This window comes from Lactuca virosa, chromosome 5 (assembly GCF_052849685.1).
Source record: "Lactuca virosa cultivar CGN04683 chromosome 5, Lactuca_virosa_CGN04683_v6, whole genome shotgun sequence".
Taxonomy (NCBI): domain Eukaryota; kingdom Viridiplantae; phylum Streptophyta; class Magnoliopsida; order Asterales; family Asteraceae; genus Lactuca; species Lactuca virosa.
In genome coordinates this window covers 3,481,524-3,498,493 of record NC_136430.1, presented here as the reverse complement: position 1 = coordinate 3,498,493, position 16,970 = coordinate 3,481,524, and the positions used below count along the sequence as shown (strand labels likewise).

Genomic DNA, 16,970 nt, shown 5'->3' with positions numbered 1-16,970 from the left:
TTTCTTTTTTCAATCTAATTATAACTTTATTATCAGTGAGGTTAGCATTAAGTTTTAGAAATCATAACTTTTTTTAAGATAGAGGAATAAAGTGCTAATTAACAAAATTCAGGATTTTATTTTTAATCCTTAATAATTTTGTGATTAAACTAATCTTTATATTTGTCATTTGTTAAAATAGAAATTAACTACAAACTAAAAGAAGTCCATGTTATTGAACAAGTGGACTACACTTATGATATGGCATGATGATTAACAGTATATGTAGATATTTTGTCACATATAATCAAATTATAACCAAATTCCATCAATTCCAGTCTTTTCAGATTTTTTTAAACAAATACTATCTTTTACAAAAGATATTTTGTACAGAAAGTGTCTTCCTAATATATTGCGTATCATCTTTTTAGCATTATTTTAATTTTTAAACAAGGGTTAATCATATAAACTGCCACGAATACGGGTCGTGAGATGTTCCGGGTCCAACTTAACCCAATCAAATGAAAAACATGTCCCCTTTCTACTATAAATAGTAACGATATTAGCAGCCTATCAGATTGATTCTCTAAATCGTTGCTTCAGTTTGATTCGGAGAAGGATGACGGTCGGAGCAGGTATATCGATTACAGATCGGAAGCTGAATGTGTTCGCGAATCCTGTGTTAACGGACGTACATGACAATGTTTTCGTCACTTTATCAACCGGCGACGGGATGATCAATGGCGCCTTCATCGGTGTGCAATCGTCCCTGACTGGTAGTCGCATGGTTTTTCCCGTCGGAAAACTCGAGTAAGTCCGTCACTGTTGTAATTTATAATTTTTTTTTGTTCACGGTTCTGCTGCTGATTATATAGTTAGGCAGCTTGTGAGTTAAATTGGTAGATAAACATTTGATTAAGTAGAGTTGTTGATGAGAAGAATGGGTGAAAATTCAGGGGATTGAGGTTTATGTCTGTGTTCCGCTTCAAATTGTGGTGGATGACACAGAGAATGGGAACATGTGGTCAGGATATTCCAACTGAGACTCAATTCCTTATAGTTGAAACCAATGACGGTTCACATTTTGGTGAAGATAATGAAGTTACTGATGGATGCCACCAATCTGCTCTATACACTGTCTTCTTGCCCATTCTTGAGGGTGATTTTAGAGCGGTTATACAAGGAAATGCCAATAATGAGTTGGAGATTTGCTTGGAAAGTGGTATTTGAAGAATCCTGCCTTGTGATGTTTGATTATATATATATATATATATATATATATATATAATAACAACGTATATGAATTCGTAGGGGATCCTGCCGTGAAAGAATTTGAAGGGAGTTATCTGGTTTTTGTGGCTGCTGGATTGGATCCGTTTGATGTTATCACCAACGCAGTCAAGTATGGCCGACCTCCTCTTGTTTTTCCAGATATATATATATATATATATATATATATATATATATATATATATATATATATATATATATATTTCTTTTTTGTGATGTACACAATACATAAAGATTCATACATGAATTTTAAAACTGTACAGGAGTGTAGAGAGACATTTACAGACATTTTGTCATCGCGAACGAAAGAAGGTAGTTTGGTTGATTGATTCTCTACGATGACTAAGTAATTGATGGATGCTAAATTAATAATCTCTCTCTCTCTTTTCATCATAACTGGTTCAGATGCCTGACATATTAAATTGGTTTGGGTGGTGCACATGGGATGCTTTCTACACTGATGTTACTTCTGAAGGTGTGAGACAAGGGCTTGAGAGGTATAACTCTTATCATTTGCCATTCCAATAAATCTCTATTAATTGTTGAATCAATGATGATGATTGTTTGATAATCGCCCATATATATATATATATATATATATATATATATATATGCATGATAATGTGACAAATTTAAATACAGTTTCGAGAAAGGAGGAATTTCCCCAAAATTTGTAATCATTGATGATGGATGGCAATCTGTTGGTATGGATCCAGCTAGTGTTGAAGCTAAAGCAGATAATACAGCTAAGTGAGTAGTTAAATTAAAGCGTCACTTGTTTTTCTTCTGTATAAATGATAATATATAGTATATGTTTGATAAAGATTTTTCCCAAATTTCCTATAGTTATGCAAATAGGTTAACTCATATCAAAGAGAACCACAAATTCCAGAAAGATGGTAAAGAAGGTCACCGAGTGGAGGATCCATCCATGGGACTCCGTCACGTTGTCACGGACATTAAAGAACACCATAACATCAAGTACGTACGTACAATCGATTTTGTTGTTGCATGTCTGCATGAATGATATATAAAGTCTTCATTAATCAGTTTGTTAGATGTTGATCGATGGAGTATTAATTTGTAATCACTAATAAATATATAGTGTATGTTAGGTATGTTTATGTGTGGCATGCGATAATTGGATATTGGGGTGGAGTGAGACCTGGAGTGGCGGAAATGGAACATTATGATTCCAAGTTGTGTTTCCCGGTTTCATCTCCAGGAATGGAGTGGAATGAGAAGTGTGATGCGTTGGAAGCCATTACCAAAAACGGGCTTGGTCTTGTGCACCCTGAGAAAGTGTTCAACTTCTACAACGAGTTGCACTCATATCTAGCGTCTACTGGGGTTGATGGTGTGAAAGTAGATTCACAAAACATTCTTGAAACACTTGGAGCGGGACATGGTGGTCGAGTGAAACTTGCCAGGAAGTACCACCATGCATTGGAGGCTTCCATTTCCAGGAACTTCCCTGATAACGGAATCATTTCTTGCATGAGTCACAACACCGATGGTTTGTACAGGTAGGTACCTATATATATATATATATTTTGTATGCATAATCTAAAATATTCCTGGTAATTAATATTTTAATACTTACTTCATGAATGAAGCGCAAAGAGGACAGCTGTTATAAGGGCATCAGATGATTTCTGGCCAAGGGTTACAGCTTCCCACACAGTCCATATTGCTTCTGTTGCTTACAACACCATCTTTCTTGGAGAGTTCATGCAGCCCGACTGGGATATGTTTCATGTAAGCTAACATACATGATACATCCCACTCCCAGACACGTTTTTTTTTTTTTTATTATCAATTCTTGTGCCTAATTTTACATTATATGTATATATAGAGCCTGCATCCGATGGCTGAATACCATGGTGCTGCTCGTGCAGTGGGTGGCTGTGCTATTTATGTCAGGTGAGGTGGGGGTCTCTCTGTGTCTTTATTTGAATGCATGTATATAAATATAACTATTTATAAATATAAATACAATAATGCAGTGACAAGCCTGGGCATCACGACTTCAATTTGTTAAAGAAGCTTGTGCTTCCTGATGGATCGATATTAAGGGCGAAACTTCCAGGGAGGCCAACTAGAGATTGCTTGTTTTGCGATCCCACCAGAGATGGAAAAAGGTGATGTATATTAATTAAAACATGATGTGTGGTTTAGTGTTGTTTAATAAAAGATGGATGGATGGATGGTGATGCAGTCTTTTGAAGATCTGGAATTTAAATAATTTGAGTGGAGTGGTGGGAGTTTTCAACTGCCAGGGAGCAGGGTGGTGTAAAGATGGAAAGAAGATCCTGACCCACGATGAGCGACCAGGCACCATCACTGGCATCATCCGAGCTGAAGATGTGAATTACTTGCATACAGTTGCAGATTCTAGTTGGGGTGGAGATGCCATTGTATATAGTCACCTTGGTGGTACGTTTAATTCTTTTTAATTAAACACAAAGTCTTAAACTTAATTTATTATATTCCAACACTGCAGTCCTATATATAACTTACTTATTTTGCAGGAGAACTGGTTTACCTTCCAAAGAATGCATCTATCCCAGTAACATTGAAACCTAGAGAATATGAGGTTTTTACGGTGGTTCCTGTCAAGACAATATTGTCAGGTGGAGGTGGGAATGGGATTGGTTTTGCTCCCATTGGCCTGATTCAAATGTTTAACTCTGGAGGTGCGATTGTGGAGGTAAAGTATGATGATGAGATAGAGGAACAATTAGGAACCGTTTGGTTGAAAGTTAGAGGAGGCTGTGGTGGTCTGTTTGGAGCATATTCAACCACAAGACCAAAAAGTGTCACCATTGATTCAAATTCCAAAGATGCCGCCGAGTTTGGGTATCAAGAGGAAACTGGATTGATTACTATCAAACTACCAACTACTGTTCCAGACAAAGAGTTGTACAACGCATGGAACATCACCATTCAAGTGTGAACAAGAACTGATTTGTATATTACAAGTTCAACTGCCGATTTACTATGTTGTTATATGCATCCTTTTCATTCTCACTCTAAATTGGATACATCTTATTCCTATTTAACTTAAGTTTTTTTTTTTTTTTTTTTTTAACTCTATTGTGTAACCGCTCTAAAACCACTCTTAAGAATTGGCAAGAAGACAATGTACAATATTAGTATAGATTAGATTGGTGTCATTCATTCACCAAAACGTCAAGAACCATCATTTCATTATAAATAACCTTTATCTTTCTTTATCCAATGATTGCACACTGTAGCAATCTATTTTGTTCCTTTTGCCAATTATAGCAACACACTTTGCTATTTCTTCATATTCATGTCTAACTACTAAACCTTTTACACCATTTTACTCCTAATAGATATTATAACATGTCCCAATACAGTTTATACCATACTATAACTCATTTGACATGATTGCCACAATTTCTCATGTTTTGGTCCTGTTCGCCTTATTTTTTAAGATTCATGCATATAACCCTTTTTGTCCTATCTTTTTAGGACTTCAAGCTTCAAAAAAATTTGTTATACTTGCAGGTAGGTTACATGAACTTTACTTCCATTTTTATCTCTGTCGTACTATCATTATGTGTATTTTCCATTTTGTCCCACTTTAGACTATGATGGTGTTATACCTTGGGTCTTTGTTAAATCTTTGTGTTGTCGTATGTATTCTTGTACCATTTACATTTAAACATAATTATTATGTATAGAAGCAACATTTCCATCCTTTCAATTACATTTAGCATGACAAGTGCCGATATATTTGCTTTTCACCTTTTTGTCCCTTTTCAAAACATAATAGAGGTATGCTTTGTCATTTTGCCATTTCTTGAATAAGTATAGTTTAAAACATATAAATATATAATTTTAGTTCTTAAACATACTGTGACTTGTTTAAATACAAAACTCACTTAAACTCGAGCATTAACACATATTTGGAAAAGTTCTCAATTTTTTTCCACGTTTCTTGTATTGCAAGAACCTTGAAACCCTATCGTGTCTCATAAGCTCTAACATTTTCTTTAATATCTTAACATCATGAAAATGAAAGTTTCAGGATGTTACATATACATACCCCTTAAAAGGATTTTGTACTCATAATCATTAAAATGTGAATGAGCTCGTCACTTTGATACATGATGAAGTTTAACATTTGAAACCTTATTCTTATAGGCTTTCCTTGGAAGTTTAGGTGGTGTTTGTTTTGGAAGTGGTCAAATGTCTTTTGTCTTTTTCCATGTCTGCGGAAGAAGACGTGGACTAAAAGTCTTTTTTATGTATTCATACAAAAAGTCTTAATCCAAAAAGATTGTTTGTTTTTTAATTAGAATGAACTAAAACTTAAGAGATCTTGTAATAAAGGAGATCAATTAACCATATTTTTTTCTCATATTAAAATATGAATAATTCACGTTGGTTTTTAATAAATTGAAAAACCTATCCATTTAATAATATTTACGAACAATTTAATAGATTTTAGTATTTTGTAAGAAAATATTAGATAATATGAAAAAGCAACATAAAAAAACACATTAGATTTTTTCTTAATAAGAATTGTATACTTATACGTTGCCACCCGATTTGCATTAATTTCCATTGTTCAACAACAAAACGGATATTTGAAATTAATGTTGAAACAACCAAAGCCCAAATGCTAAAAACGCAGCATCTCATACATTACTAATCTATTAAAATTTATATTTGACTCAAACTTTGTCAATAACAATTTCATACAGTTTCAAACATATAATACTTTTTAAAACATTAGATAAACTATATATATTTCGATTCAAACCGGAAGGCCGCTTACTTATTAAAGTAGATCTTTTTAAAAACATAAATGATTGTTTTGATGATTGTCTTACAATATTAAAACTAAATTCACAAAACTAACATATTTTTTATGAAATCATTCATTCTACATTTCACATTAACTGGTCAGCAATTTGATCTCGTAGATGAACCATATATTCCCGGTCTCTTGCACTTCCGCGTGGTTGTACCTCGTCCACGTCATCCTCCTCCTCATCATCATCATCTTGTACATTATTGCTTTGAAGTGATATATCGACTTGATTATATTGAGAAAAATACTCATCACTTAATCCCTCTTTTCTTATATAATTATGAAGTGCAAAACATGCAATGACGATGTTTCTTTGTGTAACCAATGGAAATGGAGCCATTCTCTTCAATATAGGGAAACGTGCTTTCAAGACACCAAAAGCACGTTCAATGACATTTCGAAGTTTTGCATGTGAGTGATTAAATTTTTCTTTGTTGGTTAATGCACGTCTTCGATGAAAATCTCCAAGCCAATACCGCACATTACGATAAGGAGCCATAAATCCTCGGGTGTGTGTATACGCAACATCACAAAGATAATACTTATCTGTAAATATAAGGAAATAATTAATTTAAACAAAAAGTAGAAATATTAAAATGAAAATGTAAACAAACCTGGCGGTGGAAATGGGAATGGTGTGTCTCGATCTGTTAAAGCTTCAGATAATATTCTTGAATCATGTGCTATCCCTTCCCAACCAGCCACGACAAATGTAAAAATCATATTGAAGTCGCATATTGCCAATACATTTTGATAACAATCGCCTTTTCCCCTTCCTCTATACAAATGTTGTTTGTCGAGAGGGACAATAGCATGTACCAAAGTTCCATCAAGTGCACCAACCGCTCCTTTGAAAATCCTTCGTAACCTCCTATTATGTCCCGGAACGTTTGGATTTGGATTAAAGGAAGTTGGTACTATTATATCATTTGCGAACACCATCATTTTATCTAATACTTCATAAAAATACTTACGAATCGTTTGTTTTGAGTGTTGAAATCTACGTTTGATGATTACATAACGTTGATTGTGACCGATCATCATCAAGAACATCGCCATCTTCTCTTCAACCGATATATGTTTACTATCCTTTAACCAACTTTTTACTCTAAAATGTGTGCAAAGCCGAACATAAGAATCACGTGACATACGTAAGAGCTCAATGCATTGGTTATTAGTTCCTTGTAATAACTCTAATGTGAATTGATGCCCAGACGTTTTTGAGGTATTATCTCGCATTCTTTTCACACCTCTTCTCCAAAAAAAGCGAAGATACAAATTCATAACAATTAGGAGGCGCAACTTTTTATCGTAATCCATTGTGAACCTGTTAAACCATCAACACTTGTTAAATCCTAATATGCTAAAGCAAAAAACATAAGCATTTGTATCATATTCAAAGCACACATTTTGTTTCAAATAAGCATATAATCTCAATACTAGCAATATTTGTGTCAAATAAGTACACAGTCATTCAAATGATAGCAAAAAACATAATGTCAAACATAAGTTCAAGAAACACATAATTGTTCAAAATAAAAGAAAAAACATAAGCATAAAGACTACTTAAACATCCCTAATGTGGTGCCAGTCATCTTTATCCACCCTTTTAAGACCTCAGGTATCGGTGGCAATGTCATCCATGCCTCTCTCATATTCATGGACATTCCAAAAAGGTGAAAGGTTGCCAAAAATATAGGATCCATTGGGTCTAATCCTACTAGCTTCAACCTCTCATAACATTCTTCTACTGTTGGCCCTTCCTTGCTATTCACCAAATGTTGCAGAGCTTTTTGCATATCAAGACTCAACTCATCAAGACTAGCAGAGGTTTTAGAGGCTTTATCTCTATCAGTCCTATCAGTAGAAGCATCACTGGTTTTAGCTCCTTTATCGGGCCTATCAGTAGAAGCATCAGTGGTTTTAGCCCTTTTATCGGGCCTATCAGTAGAAGCATCAGTGGTTTTAGCCCTTTTATCGGGCCTATAAGTAGAACCACCATGAGCTTTATCACTAGAAGCTCGAGCACTAGTGTCATTGGAAGCGTCATCATCATCATCATCTTCTAGGACATTAAAAGGGTTGTCATCAATCAGAAGTCTTTGGACACGATGAGAAGAAGATGATGTATCTGCGGGTGTAGTTTGAGTAGAGGTCCATTTAATGCTACCGCTAGCACTACTTCCATCAAACAAAGATGCACAAAGGTTGGGATAAGGCAATGGGTGTGTCCTCAATGATCCTGCCTTTGGATGACCCTAAACGAAGATTAATAGTAATTATAAGTATTTTGACATCATTATTAAAATTGGACATAAACTAAAAAAATTAAATTATATAGACACACCTTCTTGAATTCTTCCCATTCTGTGTTCACTAAGGCAAATGAATTTGTTTGAGCATTGTATAAATTCCCTAACTTGTTTCTCAAATATTTCCACCCTACGTATTTAGCTTTTAGATTATCAAAAGCATTTTCCAATTGTTTTTGTGAAGTATCCATGTCAAACTTTTCTTTTAGAGCTTTCCCTAATGTAACCCAAGACTCCTTGTGCATGCTTGTAACATCCCAAAATTCAAGGCCAAAAATTTCGTTTTAATTAAGTTATTATATAAAACCATCAGTCTAAAAACATTCATATTAATATCTCATGTCAAACCAAAGTGTCAATAATCAAAACATATTATCATAAAACCATATCAGAGTGTAATCCCAAAGATATCATGTGCGGAAAACATAGTGTGATGCGCTGCGATCAAGCCGGCTCCTTTCCTTTGAAAACGAGTACCTGAAACCAAAATTGTAAACCGTAAGCACAAAGCTTAGTGAGTTCCCCCATCATACCACATACCATACAATCATATAACATACATATACTGTCAGGCATATCTGGGTGCCCGACCTACCCCTTCGGTCCTCTCAACCGGATACTGCCTAGCATATCTGGGTGCTAGCCTCCCCTTCGGTCCTCTCGACCGGATACTGCCTAGCATACCTGGGTGCTGGCCTCCCCTTCGGTCCTCTCGACCGGATACTGGGGACTATTTCACCCCCTACTACTACCACATAAAACCCTAGCATATAAACATAAATCACATACTGCCTAGCATATTTGGGTGCTGGCCTACCCCTTCGGTCCTGTCGACCGGTAACCGGGGACTATTTCACCCCCTACTACTACCACATAATATCATATCACATATATCACAATCTGGCTAACATGACTGGGTACTAAACTACCCCTTCGGTCCTATCAACCGGTAACCGGGGACTATTTCACCCCCTACTTTCACTATCACATAAAATCATATCATACCAGCACATAAACATAACAGGTAGTAACAAACATAGACAATTACCACGAAGACAATCATCTAACAACTCCTAATGGTGGGCCGGCATTATGGCCGTAGACCCACCCTTACTGGAAGGTAACTCACCTCACACTGCTGAAGTCTCATAGACACAATCCCACACTGCTGAAGTCCCGCAGACTCAACCCCAGCTGCTGGCTGACAGATTCCCGAACTGTCAACACCAAAATAACACTAAATTAATAATTGGGTTCCACTAGATAACCATGAGTACATACTTTGGATAATTACTACATTACCCCAAGCTTGGCTTTATGCAAGCCCAAGGCCCAAGCCATAGGCCCAAAGTCAATTAGGAATCAAAGCCCAACACATGGCCCAATTTTCCAAATTGGGCCTAGGCCTATACATGGTCTCATTCTAAGGCCCAACATCATATAATCATTAAGGCCCAAACTATGGCCCATCTATGGCCCAATTTTCCAAATTGGGCCCAAGCCCCTTACATGGGCCTTACCCTAGGCCCATTAAGTTATTCTAGTCCAATTGCTTGACTTTGGATGGCCCATTAATAACCCAACCATCAAGGCCCAATAGAAAGGCCCAACAATAAACCCAAACGAAATTAGGGTTTCTCATAAAATGATGATTAGGGTTAAGTTTCCTACTTAACCCATTAAGGGCTTAATCCACTAAGGACTTAATCCATTAAGTCCAATATTGTTTATATTAATTTTTGCCAATGATTATTATTTAATATTCCAAGTTATTAAATAATTTCCGTGTGTCCCGATTAATTCTCCAAAATTAGGGTTTTGATGGCATTAGGGTTTTCCAAACCCTAATTAAGGTTTCCAACCCAAATACTAACCCATTTATCAATTTATTGGGCTTTTAGGTCAATTAGGGCTTTATTGGGCCTATTAGGCCCACTAGAATATTATTAAGCCTATTAGGGTTTTCACTTAGCCCATTAGGCTTCACTGGGCCCATTAGGGTTTCAAGCACCCCAAACGAATCAAACTCACAAGATAAGCACACCGCCACCCGACACGGCGGCCGGTGGCGGCAGCCACCACCCTAAGGTGGTGGTTTTCAATTTCTTTTATTATTCCAAGCTGTGATTTACATTTTACAATGCTAAATATCAAAATAAACACACACTAAACAAATACACACCCACACACAACCACCTTGTGGTGGCCGGCGGCGGCAGATGGTGGCAGCCACCACCCTATGGTGGTGGTAATGCCTTTTCCGAGGACTCCGGCCATACACCCGCACACACATCGACTGAAACATGCACTTCTTCATTCCTTTATTCGGAGAGGGAAGCCAACCACCCACTTTGTGGCATAAGGCGGCGGTAGCAAGGTAATAGCCACCATGGCGGCTGCCATGGTGGTTTCCACGCTTTTCTGGCCAACAGCAAGCAGGCATACACGCACAGAGACGAGCTGAGCAAGGAAACGCACCCCAACTCGACAAGTGGTAACCCACACGAACTCGACAGCCCTTTGGGGTGGTGACCATGACCGGAGCAACAGAAGCGCGCCCTTGGCGGCGGATGGAGCGAAAGGAAAAGAAAAGAACGGCGGCAGCGAGACGAGTTCCGAAACGGGCAGCGGTCACAGGCCATCTCCGGCCATACACGACATAACCGACGGCATCAGGCGGCGGAATGGTGGCCTTCGTCGACGAACTGAGGAAGAAGGAAAGGTGAAGCGAAGCAGCAGCTACGGGTGAGGACGGCAATGACGCTAGGAGGCTCCATGACGGCGAAGTAGCAGCGACCAGGTGGCGATCGCCTCGCCAACGCGGCGGCTGGAGGGTCACGGTGGTTCACGTCATCAGCGGAGGAGCACAGCGACGACTCGGTGGTCGGATTCGGTGGTGGAATCGATGGCCGGAGAGGGTTCCATTAGTGGTGGCGGCGCCGTAAATAATGGAAAGGGGAAGTGGCGGCTGTGCTCTTGTACTAGGGTTAGGGTTTCTTATGCACCAAGTATATATATGGAGGCTGCATGAGGCGTACCCGAGTTCCTTCAAACTTCTGCCCATTTTCACACTATCGGCCCCCCTCTTCATAATTATTTTCGAAATAGGCCCCATATTTACCCTTTAAACCCTGCCCCTTAAATTTCTTTGCAAACAAAGTCCAGATTTTACTAAACAGCCCCCAACTTCTAAAATCTTTACAAGACTAATCCAAAATTTACCTTTTCAACCCAATCCATGGAAATTCCCTTACGAATTAAGTCCCATAAACTACAAAACGACCCCCAATATCTTAATTACGACATAATCAGCCCTTCCATCTCATTTCCTTTTAAATTAAATTCAAATAATTACCATGGAGCCCCTGTCTTCATAAATATTTATAAAATGAGTCCCGAACTCACACTTTTAACCCCCGACTTCTAAAATGTGGCAATTAACTCCTAGAACCCAACACCCTGCATATATAATTATTTATTTTAGGCTACCATTCGTTCATTAATTTGTTTATTTAACTAATAAATAAACGGGTGTTACAATGCTACCTCCTTTTTTACCAATTTTGTTAACCTCTTCGATACATATATCTAATAAACATTTTACTTGCTCGTTCGACCATTGTAGTTTGTCTCCCATTTAGACAAGCTACATATAATAACTTTATAAATTAAGTCCATGAAAGAATCGACTTAAAAAACTAAAAACTTCATGATTCATATATGTGGATTAGAACATGTTAGCCAAACAACATAAAATAGAAACATTTGATTCAAATGAATCTAAAGCTAATGACAAATAACATGATGTTGATCAAGAAACAAAATTGAATAAAAGCACTACACTAGAAGCATGTAATGAATAAAAGCACTATACTAAACAGTTTGAAACTAGAAGCATGTAGTTTGAAACTAAACAGTTTAAAGAGAAACTCTAAAGGCTGTGAGTTTTTCCTTCTCTTTCAAAAGAAATGCAAGTTTTCTCACAATCAAATTAATTTTTCAAAAAAAACAAAGCTACCCTTTTGAGTTTTTGCAGATTACTTGTTCAATTATTGTTTACATCCTCTATGAAGTATGTTGCTATAGACAATGAATCTAAAAAAATATATAACAAATTATTCAATGAAAGTAAAAACCATTTATGATGGTATAACCAGTTTTATCAAAAATCAAAAAAGAATCAAACATAAATCATCAACTGATTCCACATTTGAATTATAGAAAGGACACTATAGATTTTGGACAACAATACCCCTGATGGCTGGATTTGATGCCAAAGGGATTTCAAACAAGAAACAGAAAAACAAGAATGAAGAGTGACAGAACAGATTAAACACAAAATTCCCAAGCAATAATTTGACAAATCGACACCCACTATACAAAACTTCCAGAAATCAAAACTGAACAGGAAATATGATGAACGTAAGTTACATCTTAAACTAAACAAAATCACAAGAAAGGAAGAGATAAAGCTTAGATGAACAGTAAGTAGTTTGATTCTAGTACAAAACGAAGCAAAATCAAAGAGATAAATAGAAGTTACCTGAGAAATCAACAACACAGAAGGTTTTTAATTGACAAAATGGTAGATGGGTTTTCACCATTAATGGAGTTTAAACTAACAATACAAGCTGAGAGGGAGATAATGGAAGATAAACGAAATAGGAGAACGAAGAGGGACAGAATAGAACATACCTGATGAGCCGGCGGCAGCGATGACGGCGTGGAGCGACGGAGGTTGAGCGAGGAGCGCCGAAGGCGGAGCAAGAACTGACGTCCGCCGGAGGTATGGACGGTGCGGAGAGATCGCCGGTGGACGGTGGGAGGATGCAGTTTCAAGTGAAAGGGAAAAAGCGAATGGAGACGATGAGAAAAATGTATTAGAAACGTATTCTGCAATTAGAAGCGGCGTTTTTAGGTCTTTCCGGAAAAGAGACGAAAAAGTCTTTTTGAAATCTTTTGTCTTCCAAAAATCAAACGCTCTTTTTGACAAACGTCTACCCGCCGTCAGATGTAAACCCTTAAAAAGTCTTTTTGCCAAAAAACAAACGAGCCCTTAATGTCCTTAAGTTTCTTATACTTGTCTTACAACATAGAATGATTACAATATACAATTTTATTTGCTACCACTATTTGACTTTCCAAGAGTCGATATGTTTTCTAGGCAACCATTTCTTACTAAATGAGTAAATGTAGCATTTTACTTTGAAGTCTTTACTTAACTCCCAATCCTTGTTCTCCGTTCCCATGATTCCTTCTTAGTCTTGATATAAAAACAATTAAATAAAGAAAATTGGTAAAACCTTTTTTTATGCATATTAGTAAATTATGAATATCTTTATAACTAAAGTAAATAAGATTTATTAATTTTATAAAAACTCAAGCCAAACATTTTTTACATATTACAAGTGTTTGGATATTCTAAAAGAAACAATCTTATTGTATGATATTAATTTTGGTTTATAAATTTATATAATAAATATTTATTATTTTGATAGATGAAGATTAATAAATTATAAAATCCGTTGATATAGTTGTTTTAAATAAAGACATCATAATTGTCAAACTATATTTATAATTATTATATATATATATATATATATATATATATATATATATATATATATTAAAATTGTGGAACAAAAGAACAGTAAAATTGGCATAGTTTGTCCGCGTTTGGTCCCTTGAATTACATATCCGGTCCCTGTACTTCTTTAGTTAATTCATTAATATCCTTTTGTTTGGCAGAAATGGTCCCTTGGTTATAGCTCATTTTGCAGTTTGTATATATTAAAGATGACCACTCTAATGAATAGTGAACGTCCTTATTTTTTGGTAGAATCGGTCCTCTAATTATTTAGGGTTAGTTTATGTCAATATCTATATTTTTTATGTACACGTGTCGGGAACAGTTCCGGTTTCCCGGTCATTTTATCCCCACAAACCAACAACTGTAGGTTAATCGGTCCTTCCAGTTCCTTCCTTCCCCCGCTTCTTATCCAACTGGCCAGTCTGCTTATCTCGATGCTTCTCACGGGCTCTCCAAAACCCTCCATCTCTATCTCAACTCATTTACTTCCCACCGGCATAGTGCTAAAAAATAGCAACAATACAGCCTCGATCTCCGATGAGGACGCTTCACGACGAGGAAGACGAAGAAAACTCATCCGACCGAGAGCTAAGCGTTCCTACGTTTCACTTATCCGTTTATTTCCGCATCGCCATCCAAGCCTTATCTTCTCTTTGTTTTGTAAGAAATCGACACACCGGCATCGTCCTGTCCTCTCTTCTCCGTTAAATAGATTGGAGGTCGTCGCAGGTTTTTATCTCATTCATGACCTAATCCTCATTCTGTATCTCCATTTTAAGCTTATGACCGCGATCGCCACCATCTTCCCCAATAGATCTACACACGTAAGTTATACATCAATTTTTTTTGTTTTTAGGTTCACATTTCAAGCTTCTGTAATTCAAATCGAAGCATCAACATCTCCTGCTTCTTTTCTTTACTGAATGGATGGTCGAGAGGGTAATCCCTAATTTTTCGCACTGATGGTATACAACAAAAATGATTGAAATTTTTCCAGATCGTACACAGAATGGGGGTCGCTTTTGAATTATATGGCCTTTTTGGTGGGTAGAGCACAGAACACCGCCTCCCTTCTTCCAATCAGATGGTCTTCTGCTGCTCGCTTCGTTTTCTTCCGCCTCCGGTTTTTTCATCTCAAATCAGGTAACTAATAATGTCTAATTCTTTGTGATTTTATTAGATTGTATTTGGTCTGCTGATTTGAATTGAAAATTAGGTCCTTGCACAAGAAATTGTGTCTTGAGGTGGAGTTTGAAAGATTGCACGCCACGTGTTCGATGAAAGTACTCAAATACGTCAACTGGTGTTGTTGGGTTCAAGAACAGCCTTAGTGTTCTCTACAAACGAAACAAACTTTCTATATGTATCAACTTTTGTTCACTAGATCATGTTTACAAATATGCGTGAAAATGACAACATATATGGGTGAGTTTGTATAAATTTACTTGCAAAAGCTTCCATTTGAATTCAATAATAATAGTCTCATAACAACAACAGGGAACCGAAAGTTAAAATTACTTGGCTTAGTCTGAATACAAAAATGGAGTTGAGTTGGAACTTATGAAATACCATTCATTAGGACCAAATATAGATATGGTTATATAGTTGACATACTAAGTTCAATTTGCTGCCGAGGTTCTATTAATTTTCAACTTCTATTAATTGAATTGATGTATTTTCTGAAATTTAAAGAAATTGCATGTGTTTTTACTTTTTACTTATTTTATGAGGCAGTCATTAAAGCATTGCTGGATAGAGTGTATGAAGAGAAGTACATTAAGAAGACAGCCGTCAGCCTTACTTACTCAACATCGCATACTTGAAGTCCAATCAGGTAATGACAACGACCATAATTGATACATTTTTTACACTTTAATGCATTAACAAAAATTTTACTTTGTATAGATTTAAAAAATTTCAGGTCCCTTAATGTTGTTCTTGATAAAAGAAATTATTTTAGTTGTTTTATTTTTATAAGGATTCTATCACATTCTCTTCTTTAACAAATGTATACGTCCTTTTTTTCTCATATTAGGCAGAATTCATTCTTCGGCTTCTAAATTTGCTGCCATCTTACTTTTCTGAAGGTATTTTATTATTCTATTATGCATTATAACTGCCATTTGATAAAGGGTTTATCTGTAATTTATGAGTGACTTCCATTGAAATTCGTCAGGCTTCGTCTATATGTTGGAATCAATATTTTTTCTTTATTTAACAAATTATTTGTAAAGTGGTCAGGGCAAGCCACATAGCCAACTAAGCATTTGATGAAGTGACATAGATTGGAGGTCGTCGCCCGGTCAACAAATCAAAAGGTTTACTGTTTTTCATCTCATTCATGCCCTAATCCTCATTCTGATATTAACCTTCTGTGATTTTTTTTTTCCGGTGAACCCCTAATCCGAAAGTTTTTTTCTTTTTTTGAAACATTATCGACGTGGCCAAAAAAGAAGACGGTTGTAGTCAGGTTTAGGAAGTTGACATTCTTGATTATTTTTCTCTTTACTGATTTATTCTAGAAGGGTTTGAACCTTTTGATTTGTTTTTTTTTAAACAGGGGAAGATTCAAGGCATTATGAAGAGGAACTTTAGTTGCTCTGATTTATCGACTCATTTTCTCTCACACCCATTTGAAGGTATTCATCAATGGCAGATTGTTATTTGCTGAATATAATATAAATTATTATTATTATTATTATTATTATTATTATTATTATTATTATTATGAAACCCGATACTCCAATTACAGTTGAAGGAAAGAAGGTATAATTTATTTTTTTTTAATTAAAAACTAAAAATAAAGAAACCAAGATATGTTATAATATGTTTTTTTGTAGGTAGGAAAATTGACAAGTTATACGGGTGGAAAAGAGGGAAATGAGTGTTTTGGTTTAGGGTATATCAAGAGAAAAGCTGCTTGAAAAGGGGACACAGTTATTGTTGGAGATGA

At 36.2% G+C, this 16,970-nt stretch overlaps 2 protein-coding genes and 1 long non-coding RNA gene across 3 annotated transcripts; 2 read left to right on the top strand and 1 right to left on the bottom strand.

Annotated features, from left to right (window-relative positions):
- Positions 1–523: 523 nt before the first annotated feature.
- Positions 524–4,505, top strand: LOC145114979 (seed imbibition 1). Its single transcript, XM_079051109.1, has 13 exons — positions 524–789; positions 936–1,201; positions 1,291–1,381; positions 1,533–1,581; positions 1,675–1,766; positions 1,912–2,019; positions 2,116–2,250; positions 2,385–2,795; positions 2,886–3,027; positions 3,125–3,192; positions 3,276–3,410; positions 3,488–3,705; positions 3,801–4,505. Exons 1-13 carry the CDS (start codon positions 599–601, stop codon positions 4,223–4,225), a joined length of 2,331 nt encoding a protein of 776 aa, XP_078907235.1. The 5' UTR covers positions 524–598; the 3' UTR covers positions 4,226–4,505.
- A 1,689-nt stretch (positions 4,506–6,194) lies between these two features.
- Positions 6,195–7,435, bottom strand: LOC145116183 (uncharacterized). Its single transcript, XM_079052538.1, has 2 exons — positions 6,730–7,435; positions 6,195–6,661 (listed from the first exon to the last, which is right to left on the bottom strand). Exons 1-2 carry the CDS (start codon positions 7,433–7,435, stop codon positions 6,195–6,197), a joined length of 1,173 nt encoding a protein of 390 aa, XP_078908664.1.
- A 7,570-nt stretch (positions 7,436–15,005) lies between these two features.
- On the top strand, positions 15,006–16,677 carry LOC145117049 (uncharacterized). The gene is made up of 3 exons (XR_013712469.1): positions 15,006–15,851; positions 16,053–16,104; positions 16,252–16,677. It is a non-coding gene; the product is annotated as an uncharacterized LOC145117049 (long non-coding RNA).
- Positions 16,678–16,970: the final 293 nt, after the last annotated feature.

Coding starts and splice junctions, on each gene's coding strand:
- LOC145114979 (XM_079051109.1), top strand. CDS start 599: ATGACGGTCGGAGCAGGTATATCGATTACAGATCGGAAGCTGAATGTG. Junction 1,582..1,674: donor GTCATCGCGAACGAAAGAAG/GTAGTTTGGTTG, acceptor TAACTGGTTCAG/ATGCCTGACATATTAAATTG. Junction 3,193..3,275: donor GGCTGTGCTATTTATGTCAG/GTGAGGTGGGGG, acceptor ACAATAATGCAG/TGACAAGCCTGGGCATCACG.
- LOC145116183 (XM_079052538.1), bottom strand. CDS start 7,435: ATGGATTACGATAAAAAGTTGCGCCTCCTAATTGTTATGAATTTGTAT. Junction 6,662..6,729: donor ATTCCCATTTCCACCGCCAG/GTTTGTTTACAT, acceptor TTATATTTACAG/ATAAGTATTATCTTTGTGAT.